Below are 15,378 nucleotides of genomic sequence, written 5' to 3'. Positions count from 1 at the left end.
GATTGGTCGAGGCCCAGGTTACCAACGGCCACCATTGCTTTCGATGACCTAGAGGGTACCAATGGACACTAGGCTACTGTTGGTCAAAGAAGGAGAGGAGGAAGGCATGTTCGGAAGCAGAGACAGAAGAGGATAGGCAAGAGTCTGGGACTGAGAGTGGGGACTTTGAATATCTGGACTATAACAGGAAAAGGTAGAGTTGGTCGACATGATGCAGAGAAGGAAAGTGGATATACTGTGTGTCCAGAAGACCAGGGGGAAAGGTAGTAAGGCTAAAAGCTAAGGAGCAGCTATGCTCGGTTGGATAGTAAGCAGGGTGAGAATGATCTATACAGGTTGGCAAACAGAGATGAAGAGGGAAAGGATGTACAACAGGTCCAGGTGAATGAGGATAGAGAGGGAAATGTATTGACAGATGCTAGAAGAGTGATGGGAAGATGGAAAGAGTACTTTGAAGAGCTGATGAATATGGAAAATGAAAGAGAGGCAAGGGTAGAAGATGTGACTATTGTAGACCACAAAATAGCACAAATTAGTAAAAGTGAAGTGTGGAAGGCATTGAAGAGAATGAAGAGTGGAAAAGCAGTTGGTCCTGATAATATACCCATGGAGGTGTGGAAGTGTCGTGGAGAGGCAGCGGTAGATTTTCTGACTCGATTATTCAACAGGATCTTTGAGAGTGAGAAGATGCCTGAAGAATGGAGACAAAGTGTGATGGTGCCTATTTTTACGAATAAAGGAGATGTGCAGAATTGTGGCAACTATAGAGGGATAAAGTTGATGAGCCATACAATGAAGTTATGGGAAAGAGTATCGGAAACTAGACTGAGAGCAGAAGTCAGCATTTGTGAACAGCAGTATGGCTTCATGCCTAGGAAGAGTACTACAGATGCAGTATTTGCGTTGAGAATGCTAATAGAGAAGTACAGAGAAGGCCAGAGGGAGCTGCAACGTGTTGAAAAGCATAGATGAAGAAAAAGCATATGACAGGGTGCCAAGAGAGGAACTCTGGTATTGTATGAGGAAGTCTGGAGTGGCAGAGAATTATGTTAAACTGGTGCAGGACATGTATGCTAGCTGTGAGACAATAGTACGGTTTACAGTAGCGGTAACAGAGAAGATCAAGGCGGAGGTGGGACTCCATCAGGGATCACCACTGAGCCCCTTCTTGTTTGCAGTGGTGAGGAACAGGCTGACAGATGAGGTTTGACAGTAATCTCCATGGACCATGATGTCTGCAGATGGCATTGTGATCTTTAGTGAGAGCAGAAAAGAGGTAGAGGAAAATCTAGTGGTGGAGGTATGCTTTGGAAAAGAGAGGACTGAAGGTTAATTACAGCAAGACGGACTATATGTGTGTGAATAAGAAGAACCTGGGAGGACAAGGAGGCTACAGGGAGTGAAGATCAAGAAGCTGGAGGATTTCAGGTACTTGGAGTCAAGAGTCCAGAGCAGCGGAGTGTGGAAAAGAGACAGGTTCCAGCAGGTTGGAGTGGGTGGAGAAAAGTGTCAGGGGTACTATACAATAGAAGACTACCAGCCAGAATTAAAGGAAAGTTGTGCAAGACAGTGTTGAGACCAGTCATGCTGTATGGCCTAGAAATAGTTACAATGACAAAAAGACGGGAGGCATAGCAAGAGGTCGCAGAAATTAAGATGCCAAGGATCTCTTTAGGAGTGACCAGGATGGAAAGGATCAGGAATGGGTCTATCAGAGGAACAGCACATGTTAGACATTTTGGAAAGAATGTCCGAGAAGCCAGACTGAGATGGTTTGGTCATGTAGAGAGGAGGGATAGTGAGTATATTGGTAAAACGGATGCTGGAATTGGAGATGTCAGGGAGGAGGTCTTGAGGAAGACCAAAGAGAAGATTTATGGATGTCGAGAGAGAGGATATGAAGGTAGCTACTTGAGAACACCTGAGAATTTTCCTGAGCTGAATGAAATAGATTTCCTCTGTGATTTAACCTTTACTGTGGACATACTGACACACATGAATGAGCTAGATGTGAAGCTACAAGGGAAAATGCAACCAAAAGTCAGAGCCCTCAAAAGCAAGCTGGTTTTATTTTCAAAGCAAATGTCAGACAATGTTCGGATATGTAACAAATGCGTTTTTTAAATATGTATTGTATCTTGAGTTAACCCGGGCCGTCTGTCAGATTTTAAAAGTCAATGCGGCCCCTGAGCCAAAAAGTTTATTTTAAAATTTTCAAGTAATTTTAAAATAAAGACTCAACTTGCTTCTTGCTAATATAGAGTAATGTCTTCTTCTCCCAATAATTAACTTAGTCTTCTGCTGATTTGTTCACTTCGTGGTCATTTTGAAATAAACAACAGATTCTTTCTAACTAATATTCAACTTCCAATTATTTTGTATTCCAGGCCATTTAGAGTTAATGTCCAAATAATAATTTAAATATGTTTGGGATCTAATGCATTTTTAATCTGCTTTCTGATTAATTTAAAATCAAATTTTAAAATGTTACAGGACAACACAAGCTAAATTTTAAAATGTTACAGGACAACACAAGCATGTCTAGGGTTTTGCATTTGAAAACCTCTGCAGTATTTCACACTCACATTCCATGAAAAATGGTGCTTTTTAAGTTCATCAGGTTTCTGCTGTTAGACAATATCTTTCCTGTTTTCACACCATATTCAAAAACCACTGTAAAAATTGATACAGACCGATGCTCTTTCTTGTGGTTCCTGTGTTGCCGAAAGACAAACTAACCCACAGGTCTAGTTTGACATATTCTTTAATACATATAAAAAACCTTAAAAAGCATCTTAACCAGAGGCCATCATTTTATCCCTGTCATCTGGACACTTTGTCATTACACAGCATCAAATAATAAAGTCTGACTTTGGACTGATGAAAGTTTAATGGGAGACTTGAATTATGTTATAGCTTGACAAATCACAGCAAACCCCTTATGTTGATACAACATGGTAGTCGACAATGCAATAAACACAGTCAAGAGCATCCTTGACTTGAGCACACGGGATGCTCAACCCTGATGGCCTGTAAAATATCAGATCACTTGGAATTGAGTTGCATGTTTCATGTTTTTGTGTTCTGTGAAGGCCTGTGAGTCACCTGAAGCCCCTGTTCGACAGACATTGTGAATCCACTTCTGATCCTGTGTCCCCTTTGTCAATTCAACCAGTGATGCAGAAACACTGAGCTAGAGGTAACTTCCGGTTGTTGTTTGGGTCAATTCAGGTCAGTTACTACATGACAACCAGCCTAATATGTCTCAGCATCAGCTGGAGCAGTGTTCTCTTGCTCCGGGTCACCTGGTAGGACGTCTGAAACCGTCTGGATGAGCTCCTTGATCTGCTCCTCTGACAAACGCTCTTCACTCTCTTCTACCATCTGAAGACAGATTTTAAATTGAAATGCTTAGTTATTGACAACTGAAGTACCAATTTAATAAGAATTTGCTTTCTTCATGAAATGACTTTCAACATGTCCTCCTTTTGGCAGATTCCAATAAATTAAGGAGGGTGGGAAAATTTCAGACAAAAAAAAAAAAGAAGAAAGAAAATACAGAGTTGTCACTATTCACTTGAGATCCATTTCCAGGAAATGTATTTTGCTTTATTTGAAGCAAATATCAAAACAATCACAGCGATAACAGCCACAAGACCAGTAAGGATAGAACAAGTAAGAGCTAATTGAGACTCACAAGCTGAATTTCCACTGCTGTCTGTGGCCGATGGTTCATTAACTGCATCTTTTCGGCTCTAATGGAAAGAAAACATATTTGTATCAACTAAGGTTAAGAAGATGGCATGTGTTTAAAAACATTGAGCATCTTCACCACTGAGATATTTGTCAGATTTTACTGACTTTGTGAGTCTGTGTGGCTTCATAGTGTTGAGAAAGTTTCTGACGGTGTCTGGACTCTGTCTACTGCAGGGCGTCTTTGACAGGTACTTCAGCGTCTGTGTGAAAATGGCGAGGCGACTCCATGGGTGCATGTTTGTGGAAATGTGATGCACGCACCATGAAGAGACGAGTGAGTGAGTCGAGGAGGAGGTTGAGAGCTGACCTCATACACAATGGTGTTGAGATTCTGCTGCCCAGGGCTGAGTTTACTCTTTCCACTGTCCTTTCTTTGCTCCTTGAGGTCTGTCAGCAGTTTAAACACCTAAGATATATACACATCCATAAAAAAGTGTGGCTAAATCTTATTGTCTCACCCAACATACAAGAAGGTCCAATATTAAACAGTGAAAAAGAACACAATCAACATAACCGATGTTACTAAAGACATCTTACCTCATAGTTACTGAGCATACCTGCATTAGCATTTTTCCTATAATGAAGAGAATATTGTCAACATAATGCAAAAACAATTGCAAGAGGAAAATTGAATTTCGACCATAAACTAAACTACAGTTCCATTTATTCCCCTTTGCCACACTCTTTCCAATGAGTTCCATTCAGGATTAGAAGTTAATCTATGTAAAGAATGTGGGAATTAAAGCTGACACTTTGAGCTGCACTACTTACCTTTTCTTCGATTACATAAATATAACAAATTTTAATTATACTTATTTTAAGCCAAATTCCACTAATCAATGTTCCTTCCATAGTTAAGTTGTGATAAATACAAGTAACAAAGTAAAGTGCAAAGTAAATGAAAGAAGGAATTGACATCATTATCAGTCTTTGCTTTGACAGTAATGTACAACATTGATTGAAATATGCATCACTAAAAAACACGCAAAGTTTTGTAATTTAAGATCATATAAAATCAAGTGTAGCACAGTATATACAACTAAAATGTCTTCAACGCGGCGGACTAATGTGTTACGTACGATTGATTGTGTCTTCGCATCGAAGTGCTTTCCTATAAATAATGTAAGCATTTTTTTCATAATAATTATTATTACATAATCATGGGTGTCTTCTGGAATATCTGTATCGTCGGGGAATTAAACAGTCTGACATTGATTTAAACCAAGCTGTGATGTTTTTAAAGAGGCATTAATCCCTCAGCTGAAACCCGTGACTGCCAAACTCCTAACGTCATCGTAATTTCTTGTGTACAAAACAATGCTACGAATTAACAAACAGTGATAATTCTCCATAAATAATGAGGGAAAACTTACACTTCCATGTCGTCAGGCCAGGGGTATTTTGTTTCAGTCCGTCACTTTGTCCGTTGTGAAACACGAAGGTCTTCTTCAGTTCCGCCTTCGGTCAAAAAGCCCTTATATTGTTGGTCTAACGATGAGCACACAAACAAAGAGAACAAGAATACTGGTGATATTTGTTCAAAATAAAACAAAGCAATAATTCTGAATATTAAAATTCATTTAAGGACAGGTTTGTTTCTGCATCTTCCGTTCTCCCTGCAATGATGTTGCTATGTAATTATGAAAAAGCTGTACTCTTCTCATTCGTGGTTGTGTGGTACTGAGATTTAACGATTACACATTTATCGTATAAGGCATGTGAAACAACACAGATAATATACAAACACTTCAACTGTCTCATCAAGAATTTGCAGATTTTAATCCCACCCCCTAGCTAATCGACAACAATAAGGCACACTCCACTCCTATTCTAAATACAAAAACAACAAGACATGTACAATATATGTATGTATGTACAATAAATCGGCAAATTCAATATTCAAGATTCAAAGTGTTTATTGTCATATGTTAAGGCTCGAAATGTGTGTCCCTGTGCAACATTTTTTTTATTTAGCTGTCCACAGTGAAGCCAGATAAGGAGCGGGAAAAAACAGTCAGTAAATAGATAAGCATATTATTGCAACGAAATATAAATAGTCCTAGGAAATGTGAGTGATGCGGAGATATCTAAACAGTGCAAAGAAATGTTAAGAGTCTTAACAGGATATGCAAGTTGAAAGAAAAAGTGCAAAATGAAATGTACACAGAAAATGTGTGAAAGTGAAGACTGACATTTTGAAAGTTGAGTGCAGCTAAATAAACACATCTATTTAATGTTTGGAGTTTTAGGAGAGAGGATTAGGGCATACATATAATCTGTGTTTTCTGACATGGGTTAAAAATTCAATCAAAATTGTGATCTGGATTCCTGCCATTGGAAGCGTTACAATAATGCAAAGTACCAATTGAAGACTGGAGATTTTTGTGCTGAAGAAATGCAAATACTGCTTGAGCATCGAAAGATACAAAATTCCTGTAAAATTATTGGTGCAGTCTAAACATAAACCATTATGAAATCAAATTGAGGCTTCAACTATCGATTACTTTGATAATCGAACTATCTATCAAATACTCTGACGATTGATCAAAAAAGGGAAATTGCGGCAGTTTGCAAAGGCTTCCTGTTGAGATGTTGCAACATACGTTTACAGCGTAAACCAACGCCGGCTGATCTCGCTGTGTAACAGAAATAACCATCAGGGCGGAACACTGTCCGAATGCGCAAAATAGTCATAATCTATTTAGGGATTACTCGAGGCAGACAATTTTCCTCGAGTAATTTGAGTGATCGAATTACTCGGGGAATCATCAGCCCTGAATCAATGTATTTTGACAAACTCACAGTTGTGATGGATGAATAGTCACTTTGAAATCACCATTATACGTGTATAATCATCTTGCAACATCAGTAAAAAAATAACCCCCTTTTGCATTGATTTAAAAGCATTCAGTCTCAAAAGGATAGATGACACACCGTTTTAGAGCACCGTGTCTTAATAGGTCAAAGTTTTCCTCTTATAGCCTTAGTTCAGTTTCCTGAATGTGTCTTAAGATACAGGGGTTCTCAATTTCAACTAATTAGAGAATGAGTGTGATTGTGAAATTACAAACATGGACGGTTTAATTTGGTTTCACGTCTATGTTAACTACTGCCTTCTACGAACATTTTAGTGACAACAGGTGCTTAAAAATGTCTGACTTTTTGTTTGAAAGTAGTAAAACGTGCCAGCAGGCATCTAGTCTTTTCTTTACCGTCCAAACCTCCGGATTAGTGTTAGCTAACATTCCCTCCTGCTGCTAACAGAGCTAGCATCCTGCGCGCCTGGACTATCGAAACGTATTTAACAAAATAAACAATAAAATTCCACACAGTTACCTCGGCTATAGTGACCAAGTTCTACCATGAAAAAACCTAAGCTGAAACGTTTGTTAAAAGTTTAAGCTAGCTCTTCTAGTGAGGCGCTAAAAGGTGAGGGTTCCCCACACTTTCCGTTGCACAGCAGCTCTTTTTTCTTCGCCTGTCAGTTCCCGCAGAGGAGCGACTCGTTAGCGTCCTCTAGCGGCCATTCACCCTCAACGTCGATTACGATCAAATAAGTTTCACCCTCTTGCCCTAAAATATATTTTTTTAACTTTTAACTCCAATTTAACTCCAATTTATCTCATATTTTAACACCAATTTACTTTTCGTCTTTCATTGTTCTACCTTCCCGCTGTCACTACTTTTAACTGATTCTTAAACTCCCTTCTCCCTGGAGTCCCTTTCAAACTTGCATTTTCACCCATTAAGAATAAGAATAAGAACAACTTTATTTATCCACCTTTTTCCATACTTCGACACGCATATAAACACTTAAAAGTATTGCTCCTACCTACTGCTTTTCTGTTCATCGTGAAAAGCAAGACCTGCCCTCCTGCAATGAAACATTCGGTGTTTCATTGCAGGGTTCAACCTTATTAGAATCACCAGAAAGACCTGTCTGATTAATTCTTATAACAAATAGTGAGATTATTTTCCCTTCACAGCCTCGCTCATGTGGATTACCTTTTCTTTTGGTCTTGCTTTGGCCCCGCTTCTCCTAACTGCTATTCTACTGTAAACTGAATGCCCCCCAACCTCCCACTCCCCCATTCCAGCACCGTCCCATTGCTGCTGTGTAAATTCACCTGTACCCCCTCTGACTTTGACAAATACAATGTAGTGACTCTTTTATGATCTGCCATCAATGTGTGTAAACTCTCTCTTGCGTTGTTAAGCGGTGGGTTAATGGGGTTAAATGTGGACAGAGAATGATTTGTTAATGAGGCCTAACTCCCTTTTAATGACATCAACATGACACCAGCATGCTGTTACGTAAATCTGACACAAGTTGACAGTTTCACAAAACCACTGACTATCTCTCTATACACACACACACACACACACACACACACACACAGTATTTATACTTATGTAAATGTATAAAGAGCATCCTAAAATTCTCTCTAAAAACCCTACACCACCCGAAATTAAAACTGAAATTAGACGGTTTAATTTCTAATCAATCATCCAATCAGCAATGAAGAAATTTAAAAAAAAACGGGAGAGGGTATTGTGTTTGATGGTAGAGCATGAAGTAAAATTAAGGACGAATTATTAGTTCCCTCATTTTAATGTTATTCCATTTGATTTAATTTTCAAGTTATTTGGGGGGTGAAAGGGGTGACCCCCGGAACAAAGAGAAGCCACATTAAATTTTCCGCTTGCATAGCAACTCGGTTTAACGCCCGTGGGGCCCCAACCCCCCCAAACACACGGCTTTGTGCCCGTGGGTGTGCGTGATCGTCCCCTGTTGTTCCCGCCTCCTCTAAATGCGCCGCACAGTTCGAGGCAGCGCTTCGACAGGAGAACATCTGAGAACCCTGGTCTGACATGGCAGGAACCGAGGTAGGGAACCGAACCCAATGAGGTGACGTACGTGGACACACACGCACACACACGCACACACACACACATACATACATTGTCACTCACGTTCACGCATTTAGATTGCGTGGGAGTTGGGATTTGGAGTGGTCGCCTGTACACGTTTGGCCGCGTATGCGCACAGGCTAGCCTACCCCAAGTTTGGTTTATTTATTTGTACGTTTAGTATACACCGGAAATGACGTCAAATATTGCCGGAAGGATGCGTTCATTCGAGCCCACCCGGAGTCTCGAATGAACCAACGATCGTTTCTGTGTGTGTGTTTGTGTGTTTGTGTGTCTGTGTGTGTGTGTGTGTGTGTGTGTGTGTGTGTGTGTGTGTGTGTGTGTGTGTGTGTGTGTGTGTGTTGGTGTGCAAACCCACTTGTTGAAAATGCACAAAAGACAAAAATAATCTTTTTTTTTTTTCAAATAAAAGTCACCCCCATTGAAAAAGTGGAACCTATTTCAGGGGTTTTGTATTCAACTCTGTTAAAGTTTTTTTATTTACCCGCACGCAATATAAAAATATGTTTAAAGCAAAATGGCAAACAGGATTAACCTCTTTGTAATCAGGACAATATTTTTTACACAAGAGGGGTCATATCATTAATGACGCTCCCCTTCCTCTGGACAGGGAGACAAACTCTGGGGGGGTCGTTTCGTGGGAGACACCGACCCTATCATGGAGAAATTCAACGCATCCATTACCTATGACCGGAGGATGTGGGAAGCAGACATCCGAGGGAGCAAGGCTTACGTGAAGGCTCTGGAGAAGGCAAATCTGGTCACCACCGAGGAGATGAACCAGATTCTGCAGGGGTTGGATCAGGTGGACTTTCTTTTGCTTATATTTTTATATAACAGTCATACGGGTTTGTATTCAAATTGCCATCACATTGTACGCCCCAAGCAAATGCAGACTGATGGGTTTGTTCAACCCCGGCTCGTAAGAGGGATGAGTGTATTTAAGATAAGATAAGACAAATATTGTGGATCCCCATAGGGGGAATTCTTTTGTCACAGCAGCGTAACAGGTATAGTGTCAAAAATAAATATGAATATAAATATAAATAGAGAGGCAGTTAGAAGACAGAAGATAGAAAAGACATCCATGAGTAAATAGACAGCAGGGAGAACAACAACAACAGCAACACCATCAGGGATAAGAATGGACAAGATAATGGAACAGTAAAGGTGAAAAATAGACGACCAAAACTAAACGACAGTATAAATAGAGTGGCAATAGCAATGACAGTAATAAAATAAATAAACAAAAATAGGTAGAATGTGTACGGGTTGGGACAAACCAGGATAAGAAAGACAGCAGTTAGGGCATGACATATGAATGGGTGAGGTAGTGAGATCATGGAAGCAGCACGGATGCACCTCAGGCCGATCAGAGTTGTGTGCTGTCCAGACTGCTAACACTAAACCCAAAACCTGAAACTCGGTTCAGTCACTACAATGCAAATCCAAGGTCAACCTGGGGTGCACATTAAATGAATGGGCTGTACAATTATTAACTTTGCCGATTGTTTTCTTACATATGCAGTTGAGGACAAAGACGGGAACTCCCATGGCTGTGTTGCAGTATTACTGATAGTAACGGAATGACAATAAAAATTGCAGCGCTGCAGAATTCTTCTGAAACGCGTGCCATGGACAATAGTTATCACGTGACTGTTGTGAACTGTCAGATCCGCTTTTGTAATACTTTTGCATTCATAGACTCTAATCCAACTACACTGTAGCCCCTCCGCCACCCCCAATTCTGTTTTTTTACAGTGTCAGTGCACAATGAGTATAACAGGGAATGCACGGAGGTGAACAAAAGGAAAAATGCACAGAAAATTCCTCTTATCTCCAGAAGTCACTTTTTTCAAATGTGTTCTAGCTCATTTATAACAGGAAAAACTTACACGTCTGACTAAAAAGGTCAGACTTTATAGTTTAATTTTCACAAATTATAGAAAAAGATAACAAAAAAATTTGAAAATTGTCACGTTTTTGCATATCTTTTTAGCCACTGCATATATGGAACCCAAATAATGTAATAATATAGTAATAGATATTACATGATTGTAATAACCCTTTTACTTGCTCACCTAGATTTTTGAAGAGTGGGCCAAAGATGTGTTTGTGGTCAAATCCGAGGATGAAGACATCCATACCGCCAATGAGCGCAGATTAAAGGTGAGCTGTCACTTGTTTTTCTCCCTTTAATTCAGATGACCCCTGTTTTCATCAAGGGGGTCTGTGTGGACATTGTGGTTGACTACAAGTGTCCGGGAATAATCACTGGTAACATATCGGACAGGGGAAAGAACACTGAACACTCACGTAGTATGTAGCATGTTTTCACATTCCTTTAACTTTATTTTTATTTGTTTCTTTTGATCTTTACCATTTTTATTTTTATTTCATTATTCACTATCTTATTCATTATTTTTATATAGAGTTCTATTTTAATTCTTTTTGATTCTTCTCCACAACAAAAAGTAATTTCCCCCTTGGGGATTCGTAAAGTATTCTCATTCTTATGAATGCAAATTGTCTTTTACATTTAGTTTATGGATTATATTTATAAATGACATTACACTACCTCACTATCTGAGATATTTCCCCACCATTAATTTGAATTTATATCTGCTCTCCTCTTCCATTCATTCATTGGCTAGGATGATTGAAATTGGCTTACCAGGTGTATTTATTACCCATGTAGTAAGTGTTGCAGTTTGTTTTGATTTTGTCCAGCTTAAGAGTAGAACTGTACATGAGCACCAAATGGGTTGCTGCTAAAAATATACCCTCAATGAATTCACGACTCCCTGCATTACTATTTATTGCTGTAATCCTGTCTTTGCCACGTGTGACTTTTCTAGTTATGTCTGCTCTGTCTTTTTTAAGGAACTGATTGGCGCCCCTGCAGGGAAACTGCACACTGGGAGGAGCAGAAATGACCAGGTTCGTCCAAACTAAGACTCAAGTGACGAGCAAAGGGCCGAACATTACTGATGTGGTTAGATAGTCACCGTTGCGCATATCATTTGCTCATCTTTGAGTATTTTTACAAGTTGGCTGTTGTGTTTGCATTTTGCTCAACCAGGTTGTGACTGACATGAGGCTCTGGATGCGTGATTCCATTACCACCCTGACAGACGACACTCTTCAGCTGATCTCTACGTTGATAGATCGGGCAGCCGTGTAAAATGGCGACTCGTTGTCACATTCGTCTGCGTGTTGCGAATTCTCCAAATTTCCTCACTCCGTTTTCTCTCACTTCCCTCTTGACTTCAGAGAAATAGACGTCCTGTTTCCTGGTTACACCCACATGCAGCGGGCTCAGCCAATCAGATGGAGCCACTGGCTTATGAGGTAACGTGCCTTTTTTGTTGTTGTTAATCATGTTTCTCTCACGTTTCTCCACACTTGGGAGTCAGATGAGGTGACTTGGGTGAGTGAGAAGGATGCCTTTTGGACACCTGCTTGGTGAGGTGTTCTGGGCCACGGTCAACCGCAAGGAGAGCCCGAGAAAGACCCAGGACACATAGGAGACTATGTATTTTGGCTGGCTTGGGAACACATTGGGATTCCCCCGAAAAAGCTGAACCCAACCCAGATAAAAAATAGAAGATGGATGGATGGACCTTTTGCATTTTATGACGCTATATAGGCGCGTGACCAGCGTAGCTTGCATCAAAATGGCCAAAAAACATGACAAAAAGCTGTGCGACAAATGAAGGGCCGCACCTCCACAGCAACAGTAGCTTATATGTGTATTTATAGCTGAACAGTCTTAACTGGAATATTCTCAGTGTACGTTTTCCACAATCACTTTCAGATGTGGCTTGAATTCAGTAACCAAGAACCGCGCCGTGCTTGGATTTAACTTGTTCTAGCGTCCCATGGCCGCATGATGTGACAAAGCCATTTTTCTCTTCCCACTCAGTCATGCTATTGCCTTGAGCAGAGATGTGGACAGGCTTCAAGAGCTCAAGAGGAGGGTGAACATTCTACCTCTCGGCAGGTAATGCACACCCAGGCGTGCACGCTTTGCCGGAAACGCACCTCGGGACCATCTCACGTGACCTATTCATGTCAATTTCAGCGGCGCCATCGCAGGGACCCCCTTCAACATTGACCGGGAGCTGCTGCGCAGAGGTCAGAACGCCAAGTTATATCCATGAGATTGCCAGTGTGGATTCTAAAATACAATTATAATTCACCTATATTTTTTTGATGAAACGATCTTTTCCAGAACTGGGTTTCGATGACATCAGTCTGAATAGCATGGATGCCACAGGCCAGAGGGACTTTGTCGGTGTGTGCAAACTGACATGCTATTAAGCTGTCAATCAATAATGAAAAAAAAAAAAAAAATTATGAAACATGGAAAAGAGAAACAATTATGATTTTATTTGTTTGCGTCCCTGTGTTTGCTCAGTGGAGTTCCTGTTCTGGGCGTCGCTGTGTTTGACCCACCTCAGTAAGATGGCAGAGGACCTGATGCTTTACACTACCAAAGAGTTCTCATTCATCACACTCTCTGATGCCTACAGGTGAATTTCTTCGTTCCTTAAAACGAAACCCAACATTCCCCCATGAACAAATGCTAGGCTAAATTAGTTTTTCTTCGCCTGATTTTTGCAATATTACCCAAGTGAAAGAAGGCAGTCCTTTATGTGGGAGCTAAACAACCAATCTTGTTCAGCTGTGGATTTAATAGTAACTTTCTTTTAACCTCCGCAGGGAAAATGATTTGCACATATGGGAAAAAACTTCTAATGACAGGCCTCCTTTAGCCAAAATGTTTATGATCTTTTAAATGCATATTATTGGATTAGAACATTGTGAACTTGTTTTTATTGTAATAGGATATTCTTATATCATTCAGATAGCTATTGTATAATACTTTATGAGATGTACATGCATATTTTCTTGCTGTCTGTCTTGATCCATGTTCATTGTTTCTCTCTGTTATAAAATGTGTTTGTGTTTATAGCACCGGCAGCAGCCTGATGCCACAGAAGAAGAATTCTGACAGTCTTGAGCTGATCAGGAGCAAAGCAGGAAGAGCCTTCGGCAGAGTAAGAATACTATCACATTGATCTCCTCATTCTGAATGACGCAATAATTCTTGAAAGACTGAACCTCCTCTTCCTTTTGGGTCGGTTGAAAATACTCACAGAGAAACCGGTTGGGTCATAACCTCCATAAATCACCATAAGGCTTCTTGTGAAATGTCCCCTTTTAACCAAAATCATGAGTTTCCTCTTGCTGACATGTCCTAATCAGACAGGAATGTAATTGAAAAAAAAAAATCCATAATGTTACATTTGCGGTAATCTTAGAACCTCTTTCACTTTGAGAATCATGAGATGCTACGCCGCTGCTTCCATCCTACTCAAGTTGTGACTTGTATTTCAGTGCACAGGTTTCATGATGACGCTGAAGGGCCTCCCCAGCACCTACAATAAGGACCTGCAGGTATAAACAACATCAATATATGGAGTTCTTTCTGTCCATTTTATGGTAAATGGTCGCTGCATATATGGCACTTTACACTGTGATAACATTCACCCATTCATACCTCGATGGCGGCAGAGGTGCCGTTACAATAAAACCACTATAATTTAAAAATTGATCGGGTCGGTTACCGTGGCTAGAATTAACGCAACCTCTGTCGATATTCTCCAGGAGGACAAGGAGGCCATGTTTGACTGCCATGACACCATTCACGCCGTGCTCCAGGTGGCAACTGGAGTCATGTCAACTCTGAAGGTTGGTGGTCAAATTCATCCCTGATTAAAAATCGCGACTAACTATCGAAGTAGCATCAGCAATCGCTATTTACGTGGAGTTTTTTTTTTTAAATATTTTTTTAAACAACCATTCCTGAGCTGTCGATTTTTGCAATGCGATTCTAGATTAATCCAAGCGTGATGGAAGCCGCCCTCAGTTCAGACATGCTGGCCACTGACCTGGCCTACTACCTTGTGAGGAAGGGGGTGAGTCAGTTAGTTGAAACCTGTTGATGATTTTCGTCTTATAACATTTTAACACTTAACTTTAAAAAGTCACATTTATGATATCACACCTAACTGGATGAATTATTGTGGATTTCAGGTGCCTTTCAGAGATGCCCACTGTATGTCCGGAAAAGCAGTGGTCAAAGCTGAGTCCAGAAACGTCAATCTGAATCAGCTCAATCTGGACGACCTGAGAACCATTAGGTGACGAGCTGTCTGACTCTGCGCTCCTCGCGGGTATTTCCGCTGTTTCCTCATTTCTGTTTTTCCCTTCTCTAATTTCAGCCCTCTGTTCGAGAGCGACGTGTCCATGGTTTGGGACTACAGGAGCAGCGTTGAGCAGTACAGCGCCCCTGGAGGTACAGCGAAGAGCAGCGTTGCTTCACAGGTGGAGCGTCTGAGGAACTGGCTAAAGCAACAAAGACAGTAGCTGCCACGGCCAAAGGTTCTTGGATGAGCTTCATTGAAATCTGTCTTTGGACATGGAGATGAGACTTGGGTCAAACTCAATCATCCAAAAAAAGAACGAACGAAAAAAGAAACCAACCTCTGAAAGATGCCTATATAAGAATAAAACATTTTCCATCAGTCTTGTTGTAAATGTACTGGTTTTGAATTTTTCACACGCTACAAGTGTCGCTGTCAGAGTGAAATCTGTTTATGGTCTATTTATTTAGTTGATCCA

General features: G+C 40.5%; 2 protein-coding genes across 3 annotated transcripts; one reads left to right on the top strand and one right to left on the bottom strand.

Annotated features, from left to right (window-relative positions):
- Positions 1-2,046: 2,046 nt before the first annotated feature.
- Positions 2,047-8,765, bottom strand: crcp (calcitonin gene-related peptide-receptor component protein). 2 transcript variants are annotated; one of them, XM_086177091.1, is made up of 7 exons: positions 8,731-8,765; positions 5,130-5,244; positions 4,294-4,330; positions 4,064-4,162; positions 3,862-3,956; positions 3,698-3,755; positions 2,047-3,384 (listed from the first exon to the last, which is right to left on the bottom strand). In XM_086177091.1, exons 2-7 carry the CDS (start codon positions 5,135-5,137, stop codon positions 3,256-3,258), a joined length of 426 nt encoding a protein of 141 aa, XP_086033217.1. In that variant the 5' UTR covers positions 5,138-5,244; positions 8,731-8,765; the 3' UTR covers positions 2,047-3,255. The 2 variants fall into 2 exon arrangements, with proteins under 2 accessions (XP_086033217.1, XP_086033216.1); XM_086177090.1 differs by lacking the exon at positions 8,731-8,765 and adding an exon at positions 7,093-7,246.
- On the top strand, positions 8,502-15,281 carry asl (argininosuccinate lyase). The gene is made up of 16 exons (XM_086177089.1): positions 8,502-8,643; positions 9,299-9,493; positions 10,774-10,857; positions 11,572-11,628; positions 11,771-11,868; positions 11,962-12,039; positions 12,614-12,691; positions 12,773-12,825; positions 12,923-12,985; positions 13,109-13,223; positions 13,667-13,751; positions 14,092-14,151; positions 14,362-14,445; positions 14,592-14,672; positions 14,791-14,897; positions 14,979-15,281. Exons 1-16 carry the CDS (start codon positions 8,629-8,631, stop codon positions 15,121-15,123), a joined length of 1,398 nt encoding a protein of 465 aa, XP_086033215.1. The 5' UTR covers positions 8,502-8,628; the 3' UTR covers positions 15,124-15,281.
- The last annotated feature ends 97 nt before the right edge of the window (positions 15,282-15,378 follow it).

The sequence above is a fragment of the Fistularia commersonii genome, chromosome 29, assembly GCF_037954325.1.
Source record: "Fistularia commersonii isolate RoL2024-O1a breed Wild chromosome 29, RoL_Fcom_v1.0, whole genome shotgun sequence".
NCBI lineage: Eukaryota > Metazoa > Chordata > Actinopteri > Syngnathiformes > Fistulariidae > Fistularia > Fistularia commersonii.
This window is presented reverse-complemented; position numbering and strand designations above follow the sequence as displayed.

Bases quoted from the DNA above. Each gene is read 5' to 3' on its own strand.
- crcp (XM_086177091.1), bottom strand. The intron at 4,163-4,293 runs GTAAGATGTCTT...TATATATCTTAG, and splicing joins GTATGCTCAGTAACTATGAG to GTGTTTAAACTGCTGACAGA. The intron at 3,756-3,861 runs GTCAGTAAAATC...TCTTTCCATTAG, and splicing joins AAGCCACACAGACTCACAAA to AGCCGAAAAGATGCAGTTAA.
- asl (XM_086177089.1), top strand. The intron at 12,692-12,772 runs GTAATGCACACC...TGTCAATTTCAG, and splicing joins AACATTCTACCTCTCGGCAG to CGGCGCCATCGCAGGGACCC. The intron at 14,898-14,978 runs GTGACGAGCTGT...CTCTAATTTCAG, and splicing joins GACGACCTGAGAACCATTAG to CCCTCTGTTCGAGAGCGACG.